At 41.9% G+C, this 24,442-nt stretch overlaps 3 protein-coding genes and 1 pseudogene across 4 annotated transcripts; 1 reads left to right on the top strand and 3 right to left on the bottom strand.

The window, feature by feature from the left end:
- Positions 1–2,747: 2,747 nt before the first annotated feature.
- Positions 2,748–18,946, top strand: LOC127903669 (uncharacterized). 2 transcript variants are annotated; one of them, XM_052444046.1, is made up of 3 exons: positions 2,748–16,008; positions 16,103–17,637; positions 18,590–18,946. In XM_052444046.1, the coding sequence occupies exon 1, from the start codon at positions 5,734–5,736 to the stop codon at positions 11,377–11,379; it is 5,646 nt and encodes a 1,881-aa protein (XP_052300006.1). In that variant the 5' UTR covers positions 2,748–5,733; the 3' UTR covers positions 11,380–16,008; positions 16,103–17,637; positions 18,590–18,946. The 2 variants fall into 2 exon arrangements, with proteins under 2 accessions (XP_052300006.1, XP_052300005.1); XM_052444045.1 differs by having other exon boundaries at positions 2,748–17,637.
- On the bottom strand, positions 4,260–4,993 carry LOC127898787 (disease resistance protein SUMM2-like; annotated as a pseudogene).
- LOC127898786 (uncharacterized) lies at positions 12,697–14,748 on the bottom strand. The gene is made up of 2 exons (XM_052431273.1): positions 14,169–14,748; positions 12,697–13,814 (listed from the first exon to the last, which is right to left on the bottom strand). The coding sequence occupies exons 1-2, from the start codon at positions 14,746–14,748 to the stop codon at positions 12,697–12,699; spliced, it is 1,698 nt and encodes a 565-aa protein (XP_052287233.1).
- A 925-nt stretch (positions 18,947–19,871) lies between the features above and the next one.
- On the bottom strand, positions 19,872–22,795 carry LOC102625482 (probable disease resistance protein At5g63020). Its single transcript, XM_052444050.1, has one exon. The coding sequence runs from the start codon at positions 22,701–22,703 to the stop codon at positions 20,046–20,048; it is 2,658 nt and encodes an 885-aa protein (XP_052300010.1). The 5' UTR covers positions 22,704–22,795; the 3' UTR covers positions 19,872–20,045.
- Between the last annotated feature and the right edge of the window lie 1,647 nt (positions 22,796–24,442).

The following is a 24,442-nucleotide window of genomic DNA, read 5'->3' as shown; positions in this document are numbered from 1 at the left end:
TTTTTTTTGTGCTTCTGCGGCATAAAATAGTTATTTTTTAAGTTAAGGGTTCAAGTACGTGCACGTTTTACAAAAGTGGATTCTTATTCAGATTTGTAATGGGAGGGCAAATTTACAAAATTAGTGGAATAAAATCATGGCGCAAAAGATGTTTGCTAAATTGCCTCTGAGAGTTTTTTTTTAAGTTATTATTTAGCAACATTCCATAATCGTTTTGTACTTATTTGCTATTATTATGCCAGTTTTGGAAAATCAGTAGCAACAATTCCCCCCAACGACTTTCTATGAAAATTAAGACAAATTGTCAGCAAAATGGGATGTGTGATGGTCACCGTAGTTATTTTTCTTAGGCTATCAAACGGACACTTATCAGTTACTATGTAATCAATCAATCAATCAAGATGGCCCCATGAACTAACTTGCAGCATTTTACAGTTTCAACTTTCAATTCCCTCCATCACAGCATTTTACAGTTTCAAGCCGTTGTTGATGGGTTCATCAAAGAAATGGGCAGCCTTTATATCTTCAATTGCTTCTTCTTTATATTTTTGTTTCGTTGTCTTCCAAATCCCTCTTTTCAGGTAATTCTTCCTGTTTCTTCCATAATTATTTTCTCATTTTATATAATAATGGTGATTATTTTGTCATCATTTACGTCACTTTTATGATTCAATTATCACATGAAATTCATTTTACTGTCAATGGCAGCATTATTCAATTCTATTAATAAGACATAAAAGCCGAATCAACCCACATTTCTTTTTGACATTCATTTCATATATGAGGAGTTGGAATCCCAGATGTCTTGTAGAGATTTTATTGGCTAAACTTAATAGCATTAGAAATGCTTTTGAAATACATGTATAATACATGTTGTATTGTTTTCTTTTGCAGGATACCATGTAGAAGTAGAAAATGTACAACACCTATAGAGGTGACATGCTTCCAGTTGATTATAAGTGAAGTCTTCCCTGAATTTGTAGCCAAGGTTCTTCTATATCCTGGAGCATTGGCAAGTGCCATAATGAAGGGCAAAAACATTCCGAGCTATAGCAAATTGTTGCAGTTATATAACTTCACCAATCTAACGAATTCCCAGAAAACTAATCTCCTCCGCCTAGAGGTTTTTGTAATTTTTTTTTAAACAATCATATTCTTATCAATTATTTGCTATTTTGAATATTACGAGCCTTATGCCCAAATATGATCTTTGCACAAAAAGAGTCATAAGACCATAGGCAAACTGAAACTCCAAAATTTTATTTTAGGAGCTTTTCTCTTGAACTTAGCAGTACATTGCTTTTCATTTTGTCATTTTTTTTTCTTTTGGGGGAACATCAGGTTCTTGCAGGAAGCTATTTGTCTGTTGCAGGAGCCTTAATTGGAGCTCGGAGGATGAGCCTAATTGGGACACTTCTTCTGCTCTGGGGCTTGTAAGAGAAGCGATGATGTTCAGGTTTTCTTGTGACAAAGCTTCAGGAAAAGTTGTTTATATCTATCCAACCATGGCAATTTTTGTGCTTTGTGCTTTCTTGTCCATTAGAAAAGATTTAAGGAATTGGGACAAGCTGACAAAACATTCAGCATTGATATGAATGTTGTTACCCGACTTGATAGCCCTAAACAGCTAAGAAAGAGAGAGTGATGAGTGATAGAGTTTGAAATTCGCTAGTTTTGGTGGATTGTGGTTCTTGAAGGAACTAAGAGAGAAGGTTAGGCCTTTTGATGATTTCTTTCATGCATTATCAATTTACGATAAAGAATCCTTATTTCTAATAGTGGCCATTGGTTGAGAGAAGCTGGTATGTGAATTTGAAGGCAGAGTCTCTTCCATGGATATTGAAATTTAGATGCTCACGCAAGTTTGTTAGCTTAAATTGGTTAGTTTTTGGTACAAAGGATCTTTGGGAGAAGCTTGACAGTATCTGTCAGTTCACTGGTTTCTCTTAGTTCTTATACAAGTCTTTAAAAGACTAGATTGAATTTAAATCCGGTTCTGGCTATTCCCCACCTTCAGTTCTCTTAATGAAAGCAGGAAATTTCAAGAATTTGACAAGAGTTCTAGTTCAAAAGCTCCATTCTTTTCTTAATCTAACGAAATTTCCTTCCCTTCTTGCTTTGCTTTGACCCAGTGTTAAATAAAGAGTTACCATCGCATGAGAGGAATTCTCTTCCTTCTCTTAATGATAGAACTGAATGTATTAAAGGTCGATCACACGTTGATTGTGGAGAACCTATGGAGAAATTGGAATTTTCTGGAGAAATCATGTGCTTGCCACAGAGTAATGCCTTGTCTTATCTCTTATATTTGGTATGATGAGGTTTCTTATTTTGTTCCTTTCCTGGAGGTGTGTGTGTTCCAATGGAGCTAAAGGAAGCTAATCCAAAGCCATTTCAAGCTGGGGTCCTTTGAGTATTCGGGTGCTCAAAACAATTAGCATTCTAACTGTCGGGTTTAGCAGGAGAAACTACAGAGCAGGTAATTTCCTTTTGTGACTCATTTTGTATTTCTTTCACATTTCTTGTCTTATATTATCTGCTTATGGTGTATCTAAAAATATGATGTCAGCAGATGGTCAGGCAGTATATAGGTTTTGATGTTAACAATTTCCTTCAAAATAGAACTGAATTTTACTGCAGAACCAAGAAAAAGTAAAGGAGAGTAGAATTAGCCATATGAGACGTGGTGTAGTATTTTATTGTTATTATTTAAGCCTGAATAATAGTGCCTCATAGAAAGGTTTTGTCTTCTTATCCTTGAATTGTTCAATTCATAGAATAATAAAATCAATTATATATTTTGTTACTTGGTTGTTAATTCAGATCTTTAAGAACTGGAGGTAAGGCTTACTTGATTGAGCAACGCTAAATGAACGATTAACTTCTACCATATTGAACTTGCCATTTTCCTTTTCTTCATTACTAGTTTATTGTTCTTTATTATCTTTCTTCACATACAAGGAAGGGGTTAAAATTGTAAAGATAGCTCACAATGCTTTTGAGGTTTACTCTCCATCTTGATTAGAAAAAGAAATTGGCCATTATTGTGTCTGATATGAAAGACAAGATTGCATGTTACACGCAAATAGATACATCAATTGGGGAAAAAAAAGCACTCCTACTAGAAATCTTATTCAAGACTCTATGTCAGTACAATTGTAGCTCATCCTGCCGGTCTTCCTTTCCCTTGATAACAATTTTACCTCCCATTGCTCTACTGGGATCAAGTGGGAGCTTCTTCAGCTTTAGGCATCTAGTTACTTCAATTTCCTTCAGCTGTGAAAAGATAAGGGATCCTAGAAGATGCTTTTTAAATTTCCTAGCCTTTTTAGGCATAAAAAATTTGAGTTCTGCTAGCAAGTTCTGCTTTAGCATTATCTTTGAAACTTATTTTTCTAAAACTGATTATTTCTTCCATATTACTGCAATTCTGCACATCAATATTCTTGAGGTTTGGAGTAAAAACAAGCCATATCAATTTTTTCAAACTTGAACAGTCATATGCAAAATGTTTGAAGACTGCAAAAACCCCATTATAGCAAATTTTGTATCTCTCTTGCATTTTCAATCTTCAACTCTTTCAAAGGACAGTTCTGAATAAGAAATTTTTTTAGATGCTTCATGTATGCTAGAGGTAAAACATTGAGGGATATTAGAGTATAAATTTTTGTAAGCCATAGGGATTATGTACAAATCAGCGACTTTTGTAATGTCAAAAGAATTTAAAGAACAGGGCAACTATCGAAGGTAATGCTTAGTAGATTCAAGTTTTCCAAACAGAGCAATTTATAAAGGTTTGGCATCTTCATTTAAAGCTATACCTTCTTCTTCTCCACTATAATTACTGCAACCCAGCATTTTGAGTGCCTGCAACTTTAGAAAGTTACACAGCAGTTGCAGGCACTCATTTTTTGATGTTACATATTCCAAGTTCAAATATCTGAAATTTACCAAGGCCTTTACCTCTTCTGGCAACTTCCTTATGACAGTTAAAAAAGGTAATTTGGTCATAAATATAAAGAATCTTAGATTCAAAACGTTAAGAGAACGCATAAATTGAAAGAAGCCATCAATGGTCATACTAATTTTGATTATGTAAAGAAGCAAAGTTAGGAGACAAGGACAATTAGGAATTGCTGATAGACTAATTATGTAGCTATGCAGGCTACCATAACTAAACTTTGAACGTGCAAACACATTTTCTTCCATACCTGAAAAATTTCAGGCGATGTGCTTAAGACCTTAATTGCATACTTCCATTCCTCAGGTTTCTTTTTGTAGGACATGGCTCAACCAATTGTTTTCAATGCTAGTGGCAGACCAATACTCTCTTGCCGAGGTTTGTACTAGCTCAGGAATATCAGAATGACATCTAAGAGTAGCGCTACCGACTTTTTCTTGAAATAATCTCCAGGCTTCATTGTGAACCAAACATTTGACCTCAATCTTTCCATTAGCTTCTATTGAACCACAAACATCAAGAAAGCGAAAACCACCTTGGATGAAATATTTAGGCTTTGAAGAGGGATAGCCAATTTTGTTAAATCAATTTGCTGCCATAGATCATCCAATAACACATAAAATTCTTTCTGCTTAAAATGTTAGAGATGTCCAAAGCCTTGTCTTGAATACTTTTATCCTTCCATGACTCTTCTGACAAAGCTATCCTCTTCCCAATAGCATCTTGAATCTTGTCAAGATTTGGCTCTCTAGACACAACCGCCCACAGGACAACATCAAAATGATGATGCTGCTGCTGATTGCAGAATTTTTTATTGACTTGTTTTAGAAGGGTAGTTTTGCCGACTCCCCGTACCGTACAAGCCAATAATTCCCCTATTCTTTTCTTGATCAGTGGTGTTTGGGAGGGATACTGTTTGGGACAAATGCGTCGAAGGGACCAGGAATGACGAGCAGACATCTGATGGCGGAGTTCTGCGAACCGATGTGTTCCGTTAAAGCCTAGCGCGTGGAGGAACAGGATCAGAAACATCCTGCTCGTCCACGATGTTGTCGTCCGCGAGGCCAATTCCTATAAAAGGCATGAGGCCATTCCGGCTAGAGATCGAGAGGCGAGGAGACCCGGTCGACGGCAGTTGGCAAGACGTGCTCTCCAGCACGAGAATCTAGGCACAACAGCCACGCTTTTCCCAGAACCGCGACGTAACACGCAAGATCTCACAGAGCCATGACAGCCACACTTTCCCCCGAACCGTGGCGTAACACGCAAGGTCTCACAGAGCCGTGGCAGCCACGCTTTCCCCTGAACCGTGGCATAACACGCTAGATCCCATGTTTTGCCCATAACGCAGCAGTTGAAGTCCCATACCGTCTCGAAAAGAGCGGAAGACTGAGATTCAGAGGAAGCCTATAAAAAGGTAGCCAACGAAGGTAAAAGGGTTGGCATTCTTGAAAAAAGGGGAGAAAACCACAAGAAACGCCATAAGACCTGTGGCAAGCTTTTCCCGAACCTTCATATCTGACTTGAGCGTCGGAGGGTTTGCGCCGGGAAAACAACCGGCGTACTCTGACTTATCTGTGTACGCAGGGACCTCCGGGGAAGAAGCCTGGCGAGGAGACCTCCTGGTCGTGACGAAGTTGATCGAGCAGAGATCCTGATCGTAGAACGAGGAGAACCGGAATCTCGCATCAACATTTTGGCGCCGTCTGTGGGGATCCAGAGCAAAAAGCTTCTGTCGATAGCAAGAAGAGGGGTGGAGTAAGCGAAAGGCAATGGAGATAGGAGGAAGTAGCGCACAAGGGGGTGACATAAGGCTTAACGATTCCGTGACGCTGAGGGAGGTGATCAGCGAAGCACGGGAAAAAGTCATGTTCGACCGGATGGAGCGAATGGAAAAGCAGATGGAAACCTTGACAACCATCCTGCATGAGCTGCGGAACGAGCGAAGGGTAACCCAAGAGGGAAGGGTGAGAGGCGGTGGAGCGGCACCAGGTACCGATAGTGCGGAGAGAAGCCAAACCGCTGGGAGATTTGGCGGTGAGAGAGGTAACGTACCTCTGCGGGGAGAATTTCATAGAGAAAGAGAGCAGTCCCCGGTAAGACAGACTTGTGACGGGGGCGACGGGGTGGTGAACGCAGAGGAAACAGAACTGGGGCAACACTTACATGATGTAGAGCGAGAGCGGGATCAAGCTGCAGCGCGCGACCCTGGTCGCGCAGGACAGCTGGAGGAGGAAGTGCGAAGGCTAGCGCAAATAATTGATGACATGCAAGGGAGGAACAGAGCCCCTGGTTGGAGGATAATGCTGGACGGGGAATCACCGCTCGCAGCAGAGATCATGAGGGCAGTTATTCCAAGAGATTTCCGCCTCCCCGACCTCAGATACTCGGGAAGAACTGACCCGCTGGTGCACATAGAGCGCTTCAACGACATAACGGGGGTCCAGGGATTATCTCCATCCCAAAGGTGCAGGGTGTTCCCACTATCCCTTGAGGGACGTGCACGAGAATGGTACAGGAAACTTCCTCGGGGCAGCATAAAAACCTTCGAGCAGATGTGCCAGGAATTCGCAGAGCAGTTTAGTGGGGCAATGTCACCGGAAGATGACGTGATGGAGCTGAAGAGCATGAAACAGGGGGAGCAAGAAACCCTTCGGGAATTCATCAAGAGGTTTCATCGGGCTGTCCTTGACTTGGGAGCCTTCAACCACCCTCAGGCGTTAAGGGGACTGAAAGAAGGGGTGAAGATAGGAAGGCTGTGGTACAATTTGAGAAGCCCAGCTATTCAAACGTACGCAGCCGCATACGAACAGGCTAAAAGAGACATCGAGATTGAGGAGGAGAAGGCTGCACGGATCAAGACAGACCAGTTGGAAGGGTTAGGGAGGAAAGAGAAGAAAGCATTACCAACTAATGGGCCGATCAGGAGGAGGGACCACCAGATCTCCGGTAGTGGAGCAGGAGGTAGGGTAATTGCTTACCAGCCTCATCAGAGGCCGCCACAGTACCAGCGCAGCAGGGCGCCACCTCCTCGCTCCCCAGCTAGGGAGCCTTGGAGAAGACATGATTCGGCATCCGGCGATCTTCATCAACATTCCCACGGTAGCAGGACGAGCAGACCAGAAGCACTCCCACCGCCCCCAACTCACAGTGGGGCAAACAGAGAAAGAGCAGTGCATCTGGTCGACCAGAACCAGGACTATGGGCGGTACACTCCCTTGAAGATGCCCCTGGATGAGGTGTACGAGGCCATAAAGGGTCGAGGGCTGCTGCACCTCCCTACACCAATAACAAAGCTACCCAACAGGAGGGATAGAGGACGTTATTGTAAGTTCCATGGCACCCATGGCCATACCACAGCAGAGTGTAGAGATCTCAAGACCCAGGTCGAAGATTTGGTGAGAAATCGGTACCTGGACGAGTTTATGGATGGGACTTTCCCGATGGTGACCACCACGGATGAAGGGGAGCAGAGTGATGGAATCTTGAGACGCGAGCCGCCCGCAGCGAGGGTGATAGCTGGGGGCCCAACGTTGGCCGGAGATTCGAACAGATCGAGAAAAAATTATGCCAGATACGCCATGACCAGTAAAGAGATACTCTTCAACACCCCAGCAGCCAAACGAGCAAGGGTCAGGCAAGTGCCAATCATGTGGACGGATGAGGATGAGGAAGGGATTCTATACCCCCACGAGGACGCTTTAGTCATCAAGGCTACGATCGCTAGCAAGAAGTTTGACCGGATACTGGTTGATACGGGGAGCTCGGTTGATGTGCTATTTAAATCAACTTTGGAAGAGATGGGAATAGCCGACCGGAAGTTGGAATACACCAACACCTCCTTGAAGGGGTTCGGAGGAGGGAAGCTGGTCCCTCTGGGCGTGGTCGAACTGCCTATCACAATCGGGAGCCCCCCGACAGAAAGAACAATGATACTGGACTTCGTCGTAGTGGACGAGGAAGGTCCTTACCAGATGATCCTAGGTCGGCTATTTTTAAGGATGAGCAAAGCGGTGCTGTCCAACCATTATCTGTCTCTGAAGTACCGGGTGAATGGGGTAGTCGGAGTGGTACGAGGAGACCAGAGGATCGCAAGAAGCTGCTACTCCTCGGCAGCAAGGGAGGCGATGCAGATAACATCCCTCGATACCCGAGTGGAAAACAAGACTGGTAGACAAGAACCCGTAGAGGATCTGGAAACAGTAAGCATGGGACCGGAGAACCCGGGAAAGACGATCAGAATCGGGTCGAGACTTGAGGGAGAGCAAAAGCAGGAGTTGGTGAAATGCTTACAGGCTCATGCCGACGTGTTTGCCTGGACACATGAGGACATGCCAGGGATTGACCCAGAGGTAGCATGTCATAGGCTGGCAATAAAGAAAGGTGCTCGGGCAGTAAGGCAGAAGAGGAGGTGCTTCAACCAGGAGAGGTATGAGGCTGTAAATGATGAGGTGGAGAAGCTTCTGAGAGCAGGGTTCATTCGGGAAGTCAATTACCCAGAGTGGATATCAAATGTGGTGTTGGTAAAGAAGGCGAACGGCAAGTGGAGGATGTGTGTGGATTTCACAGACCTCAATAAGGCGTGCCCAAAAGACAGCTTCCCTTTACCAAAGATCGATCAGCTAGTAGATTCAACGGCTGGACATGGTCTGCTTAGCTTCATAGACGCATTCTCGGGATACAACCAGATCCCCATGTACGAGCCGGATGAGGAGAGCACGGCTTTCATCACTAACCAAGGTCTGTTCTGTTACAGGGTGATGCCATTCGGTCTCAAGAATGCTGGGGCCACCTATCAAAGGCTGGTGAATAAAGTCTTTAAGCCCTTGATCGGGAAAACCATGGAGGTGTACGTGGACGACATGATCACCAAGTCCAAAGTCCCGAAAGAACATGTCAGACATCTCGAGGAGACGTTCGAGCTTTTGAGGAAGTATAAGATGAAGCTCAACCCGGAGAAGTGTGCTTTCGGGGTCGAGTCAGGGAAATTCCTGGGATTCATGGTGAGCCATAGGGGGATTGAAGCAAATCCCGAGAAGATCCAGGCGATTGTGCAAATGACGTCTCCTCGAAACCTGAAGGAGATGCAGAGCCTCACGGAGAGGTTGGCGGCGTTGAGCAGATTCATATCCAAGGCTACAGATAAGTGTCAGCCATTCTTTCAAGTGATAAGGAAGGGAAAGAAAACGGAATGGACCCCGGAATGCGAGGAAGCCTTCCGGAACTTGAAGCATTACTTGCAGCAAGCTCCGCTACTGTCCACACCGAGGGATGGGGACAAGTTGAATCTGTATTTGGCGGTATCTGATCGGGCCGCCAGTTCCGTTCTGGTGAGAGAGGAAGAAGGAATTCAGTATCCGATATACTACACCAGCAAGGCCCTGCTCGACGCTGAGACCAGATACCCAACGATGGAGAAATGGGCACTGGCCCTTGTGGTTGCTGCTCGGAAGTTGAGGCCGTACTTTCAAGCATTCCCGGTCTCGGTAATCACCAACCAGCCATTGCGTCAAATTCTGCACAAGCCGGATGCCTCTGGTCGGCTCGTCAAATGGGCTGTAGAGCTGAGCGAATTCGACTTAGACTATAAACCCCGCGCGGCGATAAAGGCCCAGGCAATGGCCGATTTCGTAGCTGAGTTCGCGGAGCCCGAAGTATGCTTGGGTCAGCAAGATGCAGATGTAGGCAACGACGAAACTCAAGTATGGCAGATATCTGTGGATGGGTCATCAGGAGAGCGGGGTTCAGGAGCAGGGATTGTCCTGGAAGGCCCAGAGGGGGAGGAGATCTCTTATGCTGTAAAGTTGGAATTTGCAGCCACGAATAACCAGGCAGAATATGAAGCCTTGATAGCAGGGCTGGAATTGGCTAGGGCCGTGAAAGCGGACAGAGTTAAGATCAGAACCGATTCCCAGCTGGTTGCGAATCATGTCAGTGAAAGATTCCAACCAAGAGAGGAGAAGATGGAACAATACCTAAGGATAGTCAGGCAGATGATGGGGAAGTTCGAAGCAGTGGAGGTGATACAAATCCCCAGGGAGCAGAATAGTCGAGCAGACATTTTGGCTAGGATGGCAGCCGTCGCCGACCCAAAAATGCCAAAGTCGGTCCCCCTAGAAGTGAAGTCTCGCCCGAGTATCGAGCAAAATTTGGGGGTGTTGCGGATAGAACAAAAAAGCTCGTGGAGGGACCCGATAGTTTCATACCTTAGAGACGGGGCCTTACCACCAGATAAGCTACGGGCTTGGAAGATTAGAGCTCAGGCCTCGAGATACACGATGATCGATGGGGTACTGTATCGACGAGGATATACATTACCGTTCCTTCGGTGTTTGGACGATGACGACGCGGATTACGTGCTGAGGGAAGTGCATGAAGGAATTTGCGGAAATCATTCTGGCGGGAGGTCCCTGGCCCACAAGGTTCTAAGGCAGGGATATTTCTGGCCGACGATGCACCAGGATGCGCAAAGGAAGACCAGGAGCTGTGCAAGCTGCCAGAGTTTTGCGAATTTCTCTAACCAACCACCAGAGAAGCTCACTTCCATGGCCTCCCCTTGGCCATTCGCTCAATGGGGAATTGATCTGATCGGCCCATTGCCAAAGGGACGAGGAGCAGCAACACATGCAATAGTCGCTATAGATTACTTCACGAAGTGGATAGAGGTAGAAGCCCTTAGCAGAATCACAGAGAAGAAAACAACAGACTTCGTGTGGAGAAACCTGGTCTGTCGATACGGGATCCCATATGCCTTGGTAACGGATAATGGCAGGCAGTTCGATAATCACAGCTTCAGGGATTTCTGCCAGAACCTCGGGATAGAGCTGAAGTATTGCTCGCCTGCTCACCCTCAATCGAATGGACAAGTAGAAGCAGCCAACAAGACAGTCAAAAGGCTTCTGAAAACCAGGCTCGGAGCAAAAAAGGGTGCGTGGGTTGACGAGCTGTCAGGTGTACTATGGGCATACAGAACAACCCACAAAACCGCAACGGGGGAGACACCGTTCGCTTTGGCTTTCGGACATGAAGCGGTCGTGCCGGCTGAGGTAGGAACGGCCACACACCGGACAGATCATTTCAATGAACAGGAGAACGACGAGCAGATATGTTTGAATCTTGATCTGCTAATGGAGAGGAGGGAACAAGCAGCCGAGCGATCAGTCACTTACCAACAGAGGGTTGCTCGGTATTATAACCAGAAGGTGAACATACGGCAATTCAGGGTCGGAGACTGGGTACTGAGAAGAGTGAATCAGAGCACCAAAGATTCGACTCAAGGAGTGCTGGGACCGAATTGGGAAGGGCCGTATAGAGTCAAGCAGATAGCGGGGTCCGGAGCTTACAAGCTGGTTCGCGCGGACGGCCACGAAGTGAAACGCCCATGGAACGCAGCACACCTCCGAAAATACTTCCAGTAAGACTTGCTCACATTTTAAAGCAATTTCTGCTCATGCTGTCTATCTTTTATTTTTATGTTTTATGTCCGAACAATTTCATGTAAGTCAAATCCTGCCATTAATGTAACGTCGACGAATTTATTTCGCTTGAAACCGAAAAAAAAAAAAAAAAAATCCTAAGGCATGCAAAGGCTCGCCAAGTCTCAGAGCCTGTCTTATGGCGAGACAGAAGCCAAGCATGCCAGGATCTGCTCGGCCACGAGAAGGCAGCAGAATCCAAATCGTTTGAAGAAGATTCCTAAGGCATGCAAAGGCTCGCCAAGTCTCAGAGCCTGTCTTATGGCGAGACAGAAGCCAAGCATGCCAGGATCTGCTCGGCCACGAGAAGGCAGCAGAATCCAAATCGTTTGAAGAAAATCCTAAGGCATGCAAAGGCTCGCCAAGTCTCAGAGCCTGTCTTATGGCGAGACAGAAGCCAAGCATGCCAGGATCTGCTCGGCCACGAGAAGGCAGCAGAATCCAAATCGTTTGAAGAAAATCCTAAGGCATGCAAAGGCTCGCCAAGTCTCAGAGCCTGTCTTATGGCGAGACAGAAGCCAAGCATGCCAGGATCTGCTCGGCCACGAGAAGGCAGCAGAATCCAAATCGTTTGAAGAAGATTCCTAAGGCATGCAAAGGCTCGCCAAGTCTCAGAGCCTGTCTTATGGCGAGACAGAAGCCAAGCATGCCAGGATCTGCTCGGCCACGAGAAGGCAGCAGAATCCAAATCGTTTGAAGAAAATCCTAAGGCATGCAAAGGCTCGCCAAGTCTCAGAGCCTGTCTTATGGCGAGACAGAAGCCAAGCATGCCAGGATCTGCTCGGCCACGAGAAGGCAGCAGAATCCAAATCGTTTGAAGAAGATTCCTAAGGCATGCAAAGGCTCGCCAAGTCTCAGAGCCTGTCTTATGGCGAGACAGAAGCCAAGCATGCCAGGATCTGCTCGGCCACGAGAAGGCAGCAGAATCCAAATCGTTTGAAGAAGATTCCCAAGGCATGCGAAGGCTCGACAAAGTCTCAAAGCCTGTCTTAGGGCCAGACAAAAGCCCAGCATGCCAGGATCTGTTCGTTCGCGAGAAGGCGAGCAGACTCCGAAGCATTCGGAAAGTTTTCTACGGCACGCAAAGGCCTCACCAAGTCTCAAAGCCTGTCTTACGGCGAGACAGAAGCGATCAGCGTTTCAGACGAAAATTAATTCATGAGTACGACACGAGATAGTAATCAACAACAGTTTTATTAATGGCTAACAGAGGGGATAAATTTCATAAACGTTGTTCATTACAATACAAGAAGAAATATATCAAAAAGATGGTGGATCAGTGAGCCGAGCAGCATCGGTTGGCTGGACCTCCTCGGGTGCGGGAGGGGTATCACCAGTTGCGTCCGGGGGGGTGCTCGCCTCGCCAACATCAGCAGGGACTGCACGAGGAGGAGAGTTACCCTCCTCAATCACGATCGGCTCTAACCCCTCGGCATCTTCCTTGGCCGCCTCCTCGTCCATATGTTGAGCAACACCAGCTGCAAGGTCATCCATCTTCAGATCAGGGTGTTGCTTCCCGAGGACGGCCATGATACAACGATACGAATGCCGAAGTCCCTGGTCGTACTGGTTGTCGGCCTCCCTCTCCAAGTTCTCTACATGAGCTCGGTGGGAATCGCGGAGAGATTCGAGCTGAGCCTCATACATAGCCCTCTGCCCTTGGAGATCCTCCTTAACCTTGGTCAGCTCCTCCTCGAGGGTAATGGCTTTTGCTTGAGCAAGGGACTCTTGCTCTATCAGCTTGAGGTTCTCAACGTTTAGCTCACCCGCCTTTTTCTCGGCAACGTCAGCTCTGGTCGTCGCCGATTGAATGTCCTCCTTCATCTTCCTGTCGTAACGGCCAACCTTGGCCTTATAGTAGGTGGCCATGCAGCTGAGATGGAAAGCACTGTACTGCATGGCTCCCACCAGCTCGCCCAGGGTACAACCGTCAAAGCCCTCCAGGTCCTTCTTGCTCACGAGTTTAGACAACTCATTGAGATAGGGAACCAAGTGTTCTGGTCGGCTGTCGGGTAAGCGAGACCGAGGCACAACAGGTGGAGAAGAGGAAGCAGGATCAGTGGCCGCTCTACTGGATTCCCCGACTTTAGCAGAGGCAGGAGGGAGAGCCTGCAAGGAAGGAACCTGCTGCACGATGTTCTTTCGCTTCGCAGCGGGAGCATCTTTCTCCTGGTCCCTATCGGTTGTTGGAGGCCGAGAGCGTTTCCTGGTCAGAGCTCCAATCACTGCGTCCTCCATCTTATGGCCAGGAAGTATCAACCGAGACTCGAGGAAGTTGTATGTAGATAGCAGTTCTCGGCTCGAGCAGGAATTGGCCAATACAGCCTCGACCCGTTTAAGCAGACCAGGTCGGAGCGGGAAGTGAACACCCCAGGAAACTACAGCACAAACAGACACTTGGTTAGAGACAAACCAATACAGCAGGAACAATTATGGATACAAGACATCTAAAGCGAGCAGGCAACCTGGGACCGTGAAACGGGGTGGGACGCGACAATCCTTCCCGTCTATTTGTGCAACTTGACCCCAGGGACCCCCAGCAAAAAAGAATTTCCTCTTCCAAGTCCCACCACCACCAGTTGGAAGATCAGTTATGGGTTTCCTGCTCTTGGTACCAGATTGGAAATAGTACCAGCCGGCATCTTTAGGGCTGCTCTTCAGCTGGTACAGGTGCTTCACCTCATCAACCGTGGGCTCGCTTTGGCAACATCTGTCCCACAATATGAACAGACCAGAGAGCACTCTCCACCCGTTGGGGTTCAGCTGACCAGGAGCCAGATTTAGCCCGTTAAGTATCCGGGCAAAGTAAGGCTGCAAGGGACACCTCAGCCCATACTTAAAGCTCTCCAGATACAGGGTAACGTATCCCCTGGGAGGCCGGCTGGGTGTATCCTTCTTTCCTGGGATCTTAAGAGGTATCTCACCAGGAATACTATACCTAAGTCGGAGGTCATTGAGCTCGTCAAACGTGGTCGTACACGACATGTAATCAATGGCATAATCACGCGACAAGGCTCTACCTCCTACTGTACCCCGTTCTTCTGGTCGTGATGCTCCTGATGGGGACGCCTCACCAGAATCATCCCCTTGACCCTCACTCAAGGTGTTCTCCGATCCAGAAGATCCTTCTTCATCGCTACTGTCGCTCGAGGAGGTTGTTTGGGGAGACATCCTCCTAGCGCTAGTACCAACACTAGACCTAATGGGCTCTAAGGGGATCCCGGGATCTAAAGCAAAATCAGCGGGCAGACTAGGCAAAAAACCTAGTTCGTCGTCACCAACCTCAACGACCTTCTCCTTACCCTTCGACATATCCTAAGTTCTAACCAAGACACCACCGCCAACTACAACCTCAAGCAAAGCAGAGAGAAAGGAAATTACCTACAACTAACCAATACCGAAAAAAATAGAAGAAATACCTGAAGCAGGGACTCGGTCAGAGAGAGACAGGGATGACAGCTTTGGCGCCGAGGTTCATTCGCCGGAGAGACAAGAATGGAGGAAATGACGAGTTCGTGTTTGAAGATTTTGGGTTTCCTTACTGAGAAGCAAGCTCTTGGGCTGCCAGCATTTAATGACGCATATTCCGAGAATCCCGTAACCGTCGGTTTGAAATTCAAATGGAGGGGGGGGATTTCTGCCACGTCACCTCGACCGCAATTAAATGCGACATGACTCCTGGCAGCCTTTTCCAAACCCACGCGAGCGAGTACTATCGAGTTTCTACTGCTGGTCCACTACATTACCCAACACCAGAAACTGGGGGACCGGTGTTTGGGAGGGATACTGTTTGGGACAAATGCGTCGAAGGGACCAGGAATGACGAGCAAACATCTGATGGCGGAGTTCTGCGAACCGATGTGTTCCGTTAAAGCCTAGCGCGTGGAGGAACAGGATCAGAAACATCCTGCTCGTCCACGATGTTGTCGTCCGCGAGGCCAATTCCTATAAAAGGCATGAGGCCATTCCGGCTAGAGATCGAGAGGCGAGGAGACCCGGTCGACGGCAGTTGGCAAGACGTGCTCTCCAGCACGAGAATCTAGGCACAACAGCCACGCTTTCCCCAGAACCGCGACGTAACACGCAAGATCTCACAGAGCCATGACAGCCACACTTTCCCCCGAACCGTGGCGTAACACGCAAGGTCTCACAGAGCCGTGGCAGCCACGCTTTCCCCTGAACCGTGGCATAACACGCTAGATCCCATGTTTTGCCCATAACGCAGCAGTTGAAGTCCCATACCGTCTCGAAAAGAGCGGAAGACTGAGATTCAGAGGAAGCCTATAAAAAGGTAGCCAACGAAGGTAAAAGGGTTGGCATTCTTGAAAAAAGGGGAGAAAACCACAAGAAACGCCATAAGACCTGTGGCAAGCTTTTCCCGAACCTTCATATCTGACTTGAGCGTCGGAGGGTTTGCGCCGGGAAAACAACCGGCGTACTCTGACTTATCTGTGTACGCAGGGACCTCCGGGGAAGAAGCCTGGCGAGGAGACCTCCTGGTCGTGACGAAGTTGATCGAGCAGAGATCCTGATCGTAGAACGAGGAGAACCGGAATCTCGCATCAACAAGTGGTACATCTCCAAACTTGATCAAGCATTGATTCTTCACCAACAACTATTTGCTCAACAGCTAATTCAACCGCTGCATCTTGTGGTGTCATCTCAGCAACTTCTTTGATTTCTCCTCATTCATTCTTCAAAAGGATCACTTGTTCTGTCAGCATGGCCACCTTTTTTCCGAAGTCGTAGCCTGAAGCCAAGTCTTTGGAACAGAAGCCTCCAAGACAGAGTCTATCAAGTTCTTGATCTCTTACAATTTGCAGATCAACAGCTTTGGTTACACCAGAAGCCAGCCTTTGACCTGATTCATCCGTTATGTTACGTAATAATTGATTCCAGGTTTCTATTATGTTTACTTAATAGGATAAAAGTGTTGCTTGTATTTAATTCAGTAGATTTTAGATAAAATATAATGAAACATACTTATATGGTTATGTTGTATAGGTAAACATATCATTTTAATTTTAAGTAATATGTTTTTTTATGTTGATTTTTGGTAGTTGTGTTTGGTGTTGGAATGTTTCCAAAACATTTTCCAGGTTTCTTAAATTCTAGCCCTTTAGACTTGTTTAATAGTGGAATATTCTTGAATATATGTTCTTATTATGAATCCTCATATTTTGTAAGTGAATCAAAACTTCTAGACCTCCATATAACTAGTCTATATATATATATATATATATATTCTTCTTAAAACAATTAATGTTATTTTAATGTCTTTTCACTTACTACTATCTCTTATTTTTGACATGGAAACTATTGATTTATATAATTATATCAATGACATTTAGTCAGTATTGAGTCATATATAAGTTGTGCAAATCTCTGTTCTCAATGAAATACAATTGGAAGCTGTAGAAAAACCTTTTGAAACGGAGATGTGGAGATTACTGTTCATTCAGAAATCCCATGTTCCTTCAATCCACTAAAGTTTAGATAGTGTTATCATTTTCGTCACTCAATTTCCCATGATTTAAACCTGAGATATGGAGCCTAAGGAGAGCAATGGTGATGATAAGGGCTAAGAATATATGTGTGCAACGAGAGCCAGTTCACACAATGATTTTGTGGTTTAGAATCAAATGGTAGGCATTAGCCAAGAGAATGTAATGTGCACATTACATTTACATGTGGATTAGGGACAAGCTGACAAAACATTCAGTATCAATATGAACATAAGACCACATAGTAAACACAATTGGTATTATTGAAGGAACATTAGTTGGCTCTACTTTGAATTTTTTGAGAAAATTATTTCAAATGGGTGGGGAAGAAAATGATCTTCCCATCTTGCTTCGTTAGATTATTTGTTAGAAAAGGAGTTATTGTCACATGAGATAGCTCTTTTCCTTCTCTCAATGGTTATAGTGGGGGTGTTCAGTTGGATGATACTCTAATTGTGGAGAATCTGCATATAAAAAAGGTTTTTCTTGAGAAAGTAAGAGCTTGCTGCATAGTAATTACATGTTATCTCTCTCATTTTTGGCATGATGAGGTTTGTAAGGTTAGTTCTTTTCCTTTCCTGCATATGAGTTAAGAGTGTCGTCTAGGAGCTCAAGGAAGCCCATATGAAGCCACTCGAAGCTTGCAACGAATGCAATTCTAACTGAAGAGTTTTTCCAAAAGAATCTGCAGCTTGAGGTATTTCGTTTTGTGCGACTTGTATGGCACTTGTTTCACATTGTCCTGGTCATGTTGTGATCTAGTAGAATATTATGATACTAATAAATTGTACGACATTTTTGGCATGCGCTAGTGTTCATATTATGATACTAATAAATTACTTGAAAGAAGTACTGATTAAACTATAGAATTCAGATAAATAAAATAGATATTGGTTACAGAACACTGGTGCACTATCTTAACGGTATTATTTGAATGATTCTAAAATTTTCACATAGGAATCATGACCTTACCTTTGGAAATTGGATGCCTGGTTGATTGATTCAGAGTACAGCACCAAGCTGACATATATAAGATCATTTAATCAAGAGTATTTTGCTACCTCATATTGTAGTGTTTATGTCTTTTTTTAAGAGTGTTAAATGAAATGTGTACAGAAAAGAATTGTGTTGGCAAAGCCTGAAATAAACAATGAAGAAAAAGGAACAATAAAAAGAAATGAAAACGTGGTATCTCACAAGGTGTTATGCCATGTTAATGTGCAGCTTCTGAAGACTTATGCCTTGAACCGTTTGGCTTATAGAGTAATATAAACTTATTTAACTTCCTCTGTCTCAAGTGTTAATTCAATGCTCTAGAGAGTGGTGAACATAAGCCTTGAAAGTAAAGCTCATTTAATTGAGCAAAGAAAGCTTTAAGAGAAGATGAAATTTTACTCTATTCAAGTTGATGTTGTTTCTCTTGTATATTAGTTGTTCTTTAATATCTTTCTTCACAGAAGATAGGTAGTAGAAGCATATGAACTTAAGCATCATTCGTATAGCATGTCAACATGGGTTACCATCAAACAAACCTTTTTTTTCCTCCTTTCTTCTTCTGGAGGTGTAGATGATGATTTGTTACCTCCCCTTTATATGAATAAAGCAACAATGGAACACACATTAATTCCTGCACTTGATGCTTTGAACAGAAAGGACGTGGAAGGGGTGACAGACTTGTTAAGAAGAGCACTACAGGTACTACTGGCGAGGGCAGTGAACATTGTTATCTTGGCCTCAAATGATACTCTTGATCTTTTGCCTCAGGATGATCCTCTTCGTAATAAATGCATCGATCCAATGGATGCTTTGGTCTGCAGTCAAATGGGTGAAATCTAATGAAAAAGCTATATAGAGATTGCTATTTAGGCCGAATCTGATGGACTTCTTTTTTATCAGTAGCACATTTTTTTTTTTAATACTAACATTAGATAAATCTCACTACTTCGAGATAATCAATTTTCGAAATAGATAGTAACTTTTTTAAGAAAGAAGTCATATTCAGTTAAGCAACTTGCAAGCCTTATTACTAGTAATGCCGTTATTAACGCATCTCTAAAAAATTTTTCAAATAAAATTTTACTTCTTATTTAAAAAGTTATATCAATATTAAACATTTTAAAGACACGTTAATTTAAATTTTTTAAATAAGATTTATTTCTCACTCTTCAATATTATCGAGTGAGTTTCTCCCTCTTTTATTAATATTTATTAAAAAAATAAGACTGCAATAATTATTATTTATGTTTTCTTTCAAAAACATAACATCAATTCAATTTAATAGTAGAAAGATTTGATTAAAATAATGTTAACTTATTCTTATTTAATGAGTCTTTTGAAGGAGATTGTATTTTTCTATCTATTTATTTACCACATCAGTAAATAAATTGATATTTAAATAATAAAATCTAAAAAAACTTTTGGAGATGCTCTTAGAATAAAGAAATTTTTTAGTTGAAAATAGGAAACAATATCTACGATTTACCATTTATCCCATATTATTTTTATAATGACCAATAATTTCGAACATCATAATTTATAATATTACTTTTATTTACAAGTATTCTTTATTCATATTTATTATAAATTAAATAAATCATATGAATGATAATTTGAATAAAAAATTAAATATTAAAAGAAAGAAATATATATTTTGATGTGAATAAAAAATTAATAATAAAATATTTTTCTTGCACTTTTTATTTTATAAATATTTTTTATAATAAATATATAAAATAAAAAAATATAAAAAATATTTATTTTTTATTCACATCAAAATATATATTTCTTATTTTAATACTTCATTTTTATTTTTATTTCTATTCATATATTTATTTAATTTATAATAAATATGAGTAAAAATAATATTTAAAAATTATACTGCCCGGTAATTATTGGTTGTAATGAAAGTAGTAGGAAAGTAAATAGAATATATTAATAGGAAAAAGTTTTATTAACTGGAAATAGGAAACAGCAGTACAAAAGAATGACAAGTGACACACGCGCAACACCGTAGAAAGCTTTTAAATTAAATGAAATGGATAGACAAGATAATCATTAAGCACACGCAGCAATTTTATTCAAAGTCTTGCTTGTTATTGCACTTTATTATAATTCATAAGGTAGGAAACAGGGCGAGAAAGCATTTTGAGTGGCTTGATCCTCCCATTGAAGCTCTTCCCACCATTCTTTCTCCCCGTAAATGACAATTTTACGTCCCTTTGCGCTGCTGGAATTGAGCGGGAGCTTCTTCAACTTTGGGCATTCCGATATGCCAATTCGCTCCAGGTGTGGAAAGGGCAAGGGATCGCGGTAGATGCGCTTCAAATTACTTGCATTGCTTATTACCAGAAGTTCGAGTTCTGAGAACAAGATAGGCTCTCCCATCATCTCTGAAACTTCACCCAATTTTTCAAATTTTTCAACACTGATTATTTCTTCCATGTCATCACAATTAAATATTTGCAGCCACTTGAGATTTGGAACAAAAACAAGCCACGTCAAGTCCTTCACATTTGAGCAATTAACAAAGTGAAGTTTAAGCATTTTTTGTACCTCTCCCGCGCAGTCGACATTCCAGTCTTCCAAATTACTGTCCCAAATGCTGAACAGCTGAAGATGCTCCATGTTTGCTAGATGCAACAAATTGAGCGGTAGACTGTTGCAGTCTTTGATGTGCAGAGCTTGAGTGATATTCTGCAGCTTTGGGAATTTCAGAAAGTTTTCAACACCACGCGAACCACGTAAGGACAAGGCGATGAGATTTAATTGTTCCAAACAGTGGATTTCCTTCATCAATGATTCCGCATCATCGGATAGAACGTTGCCTTCTTCCGCTATTGGCCAGTGGTTTGAACCGCAATGCAGCATCCTGAGTACCTGTAACTTTGAAAAGCTTGATATTAATTGCTCTGGAATTTTACACATTTTACACATTTCATTTGTATAGTCCAAGTTCAAATATCTCAGATTCACCAATGCCTTGAGCTCTTGCGGCAATCCACGTACTTTAGTAGAAGACAGATCAAGATGGTGTAATGAAACCAAACTTGAAATCCCTACAGGTAGTTCAGTTAGGTAATGATTTACACTTAGATTCAAAACTCTAAGCGAAGGCAAAGATTGAAAGAAACTCTCAGTGATCTCCTCAATATGATTATATTCCAGAAGCAAAGTCTGGAGACGCGGACAAGTGGGAATTTGTGGTAGACTTTGAATTTCGTTCTCCATCAAGGATATCCTTTTGACCCCTTCCCATTCTTCAATCTTTGGGGCGTCAGTTAGTCCAACTCCTGCACGAACCAAAAACTTCTCCTCCTCCTCTATTTCATTTGCTATCCATAATGCCATGTCACGGATCATATCGTGCATTTTTACATGATCACCTCCTTCCTCCAATAAGCACGCACGAACAAGAGCACCGAGAACATCCCACCCACCAATAGAATCCAAAAGGCCTTCACTTTCCCAATACACTATCAAGTCGGTTTTTCGAATTTCAGAGTCTTCCGGAAATAAACAACAGTACAAGAGACAAGACCGAAGCTCGTCATTGGGCAAACTATCGTAGCTGAACTTTAAACGCGAAAGCACCTTTTTCTCCATATCTTCGAATTTAGAAGCTGATGTGCTTATGATCTCAATCGCGCGTCTCCATTCTTCAGGGAACTCTTTGCCTGCCATGGCTTGACCCACTGTTTCAAGTGCTAGCGGCAAACCATGACACTGACTTGCCATGGTTTTGGCTAATTCACGAATTTCCGAATGACTGTCAAAACAGAATCCTCCGGCCGCCTGAAATAAATCCCAAGCATCCTCATCTCCCAAATAAGACACCTGAAACTTCTTGTCAGCTCTCATTTTACCACAAGTGCCCTGAAAACGAGTTGTGAAGACTATTTTGGACCCAGAATGAAGAGGGATGCCCAAATTTGTTAAATCAATTTTGGACTCCCATATATCATCCAATAACAATACAAACTTCTTATGCTTTAAAGCGTTGGTGATGTCTGAAGCCCTTTCTTCAAAACTTTTTCTCTGCCATGAATCTGTTGAGAAGCCTATCCTTTTCCCAATATCCTCTTGAATCTGCATCAAGTTTGGCTGTCTAGACACAACCGACCAGATAACGACACCAAAATGATGCTGTTCATCACTGCAGAATTTGTTATTGACTTGCTTTAACAGAGTAGTTTTGCCGACGCCCCCCATACCATATAAGCCAATAATTCCCTTATTCTGTTCTTGGTCGGTGATGCATCTCCAAACTCGGTCCAGTATTGATTCTTGACCGACAATTGTTCGCTCAACAGCTATTGCAACCGCTGCACCTTCTGGTACCTCCTCATAAAGTGGATTGATTGCTTCTCCTCCTTTCTTCAATTCGATCACTTCGTTCTTCATCTTCTCCACTCTTTTCCCGAAGCTGTAGCTTGAGATCAAGTCCTTGGAACAGAAGCCTCCAAGGCACAATCTGTCAATCTCTTGATCTCTTTCTTGTTGCAGCCTCTCAACTTCAGTTACCCTTCGATCCACTCTTTCAAACCAGCGTTGCACCGATCTCGTCCGTCTGGTTCGGGGTCGTTGTTCAGCAAGCTCAACCTCATTCAGCATATCTTCTTTTTTCTCAATCAACTTCTCCTTCTGAGTCTGCAAGTCATCAAGATTATCTTTTAGACCCCATATATAATTAGCTTCTCCACCAACGTAAGATAAAATTGGACGAATTGTGTCCGCTGATAAGAAGGTTGAGATGACGCCACCCATTTTTGTTGAAAGACTTCAGAGGAATTAAAGAAGAAGCGAAACTAACAGTAGAGTATAACGAAAGACTTTTATTACCTCCTCAAGTTATAGGCGAAAGATAACATGTTTTGTTATTCTTATCTGACTACCCAAATAATTAGCGGCAAAATTATCTTTTTTTTTACCAAAATGGTAACATACCCAATATTATTTTTTATTTATGACTGTTAATTATTATCATTGTTTTTGGGGGGCCTACCTTTTTGACCGAAATGATAACACACAGTTGTCATTATTAAGGTGTGATGTGCTTACTCACTAACAGCATTGATGGTGAGAGCACAGGCGCCGGTGAATGGTTTTAATCAGTACGCGTTGGTAAGTGCAGGGTTTTTGTCTTATAGTATAATTTTTAAAATAAAATTTATTTAAAAAAGTTTTTTATTAATAAAATTTTGATTTGTTTAACGTAACTTATTCGTTAGGTTCTAAAATTTTGTTCAGCCCCTATATTCTATATTATTTATAATTTATTCATAAATATTATAAAATTTTTGAATTATAAAATTTTATTTAATTTCTTATATTCAATTTTATTTTATTAAAATTTTAGAATATAAATTCACCTCCTATAATTTTAAATTTTTAAAATAACCTTTATTTAATTAAAAATATAATAATTATTAAATAAATTATTATTATTATTTTATTATAATCATAAATATAATTATATTTTTTAAATAAAACATTATATTTAAAAAAATATAATCATCTATTTAAAAATTGATGATTTAACATATTCACATTATGCGATTAATTTGTTTAAAGTTCTCCAATAGTGCACCACTTTCTCCAATGACTTCCATTAATTGCAATTAATTTTCTCTTAATCACAAAACTTTTCTTACTTTTTTTGCTTGGATGTTCTATTAATGGTGCCATGCCAAAATGTTTAGACAACACCAAAAGTGGCAATGAAAATTGGTGCGAGTTTCATTCACAAAAATATTGGTATTGTTGCATATCAATTAAAAAGTAAGTCATTGGAGGAGTTACTATAAATACACTCACTGAAACTCTTAGCATCATAGGGTTTTTTTTGCAACCGTTAATTGGCTCCATAAATTCTATTACATAAAAGAAATAGTAGGGACTTATGACTCTAATTACTCCCTCAAAATCATTTCCTTATGATTTATAATTCACAAAAAGAATGTAATAAATAAATAAATATCTAACTCGCATATACATATAAATAATGTGAATACGTCAAATTGTTTAAAGTTCTCCATCAATTTTCTCTTTATATTGTTAAAAAATATAATTATATTTATGATTATAATAAAATAATAATAATTATTATAATTTATTTAATAATTATTATATTTTTTAATTAAATAGAGGTTATTTTATAAATTTAAAATTATAGGGGACAAATTCATATTCTAAGATTTCAATAAAATAAAATTGAGTGTAAGGGATTAGACGAAATTTTATAATCTAAAATATTTTATAATATTCACAAATACATTATAAATAACATTCAGCATAGGGGGCTGAATAAAATTTTAGGGCTAAGCCGTAAGTTACATTAAACGTAACTTAGGCAGACCCTAAAATTTTTATAAATTGAGTTTTTATTAAAAAAATAAATTTTTTAATTTTTAATGAGACTTTTATTAAAAATTATAAAATTATTTTAATAAATAAAATTTTTAAAATTATTTAATAAAAATAAAATAAGATTGTTAAGTATCTAA

Source organism: Citrus sinensis, chromosome 7 (genome assembly GCF_022201045.2).
Source record: "Citrus sinensis cultivar Valencia sweet orange chromosome 7, DVS_A1.0, whole genome shotgun sequence".
Lineage (NCBI taxonomy): Eukaryota > Viridiplantae > Streptophyta > Magnoliopsida > Sapindales > Rutaceae > Citrus > Citrus sinensis.
Note: the sequence above shows the minus strand (reverse complement) of the source record. Positions and strands in the feature narration are given on the sequence as shown.

What these genes read in the sequence shown, in the direction of transcription:
- LOC127903669 (XM_052444046.1), top strand. Translation starts at nt 5,734, where the DNA reads ATGGAGATAGGAGGAAGTAGCGCACAAGGGGGTGACATAAGGCTTAAC.
- LOC127898786 (XM_052431273.1), bottom strand. Translation starts at nt 14,748, where the DNA reads ATGTCGAAGGGTAAGGAGAAGGTCGTTGAGGTTGGTGACGACGAACTA. An exon ending in CGGGTGGAGAGTGCTCTCTG is followed by an intron (nt 13,815 to 14,168) that starts GTCTGTTCATAT and finishes TTTGTGCTGTAG; the next exon opens with TTTCCTGGGGTGTTCACTTC.
- LOC102625482 (XM_052444050.1), bottom strand. Translation starts at nt 22,703, where the DNA reads ATGGGTGGCGTCATCTCAACCTTCTTATCAGCGGACACAATTCGTCCA.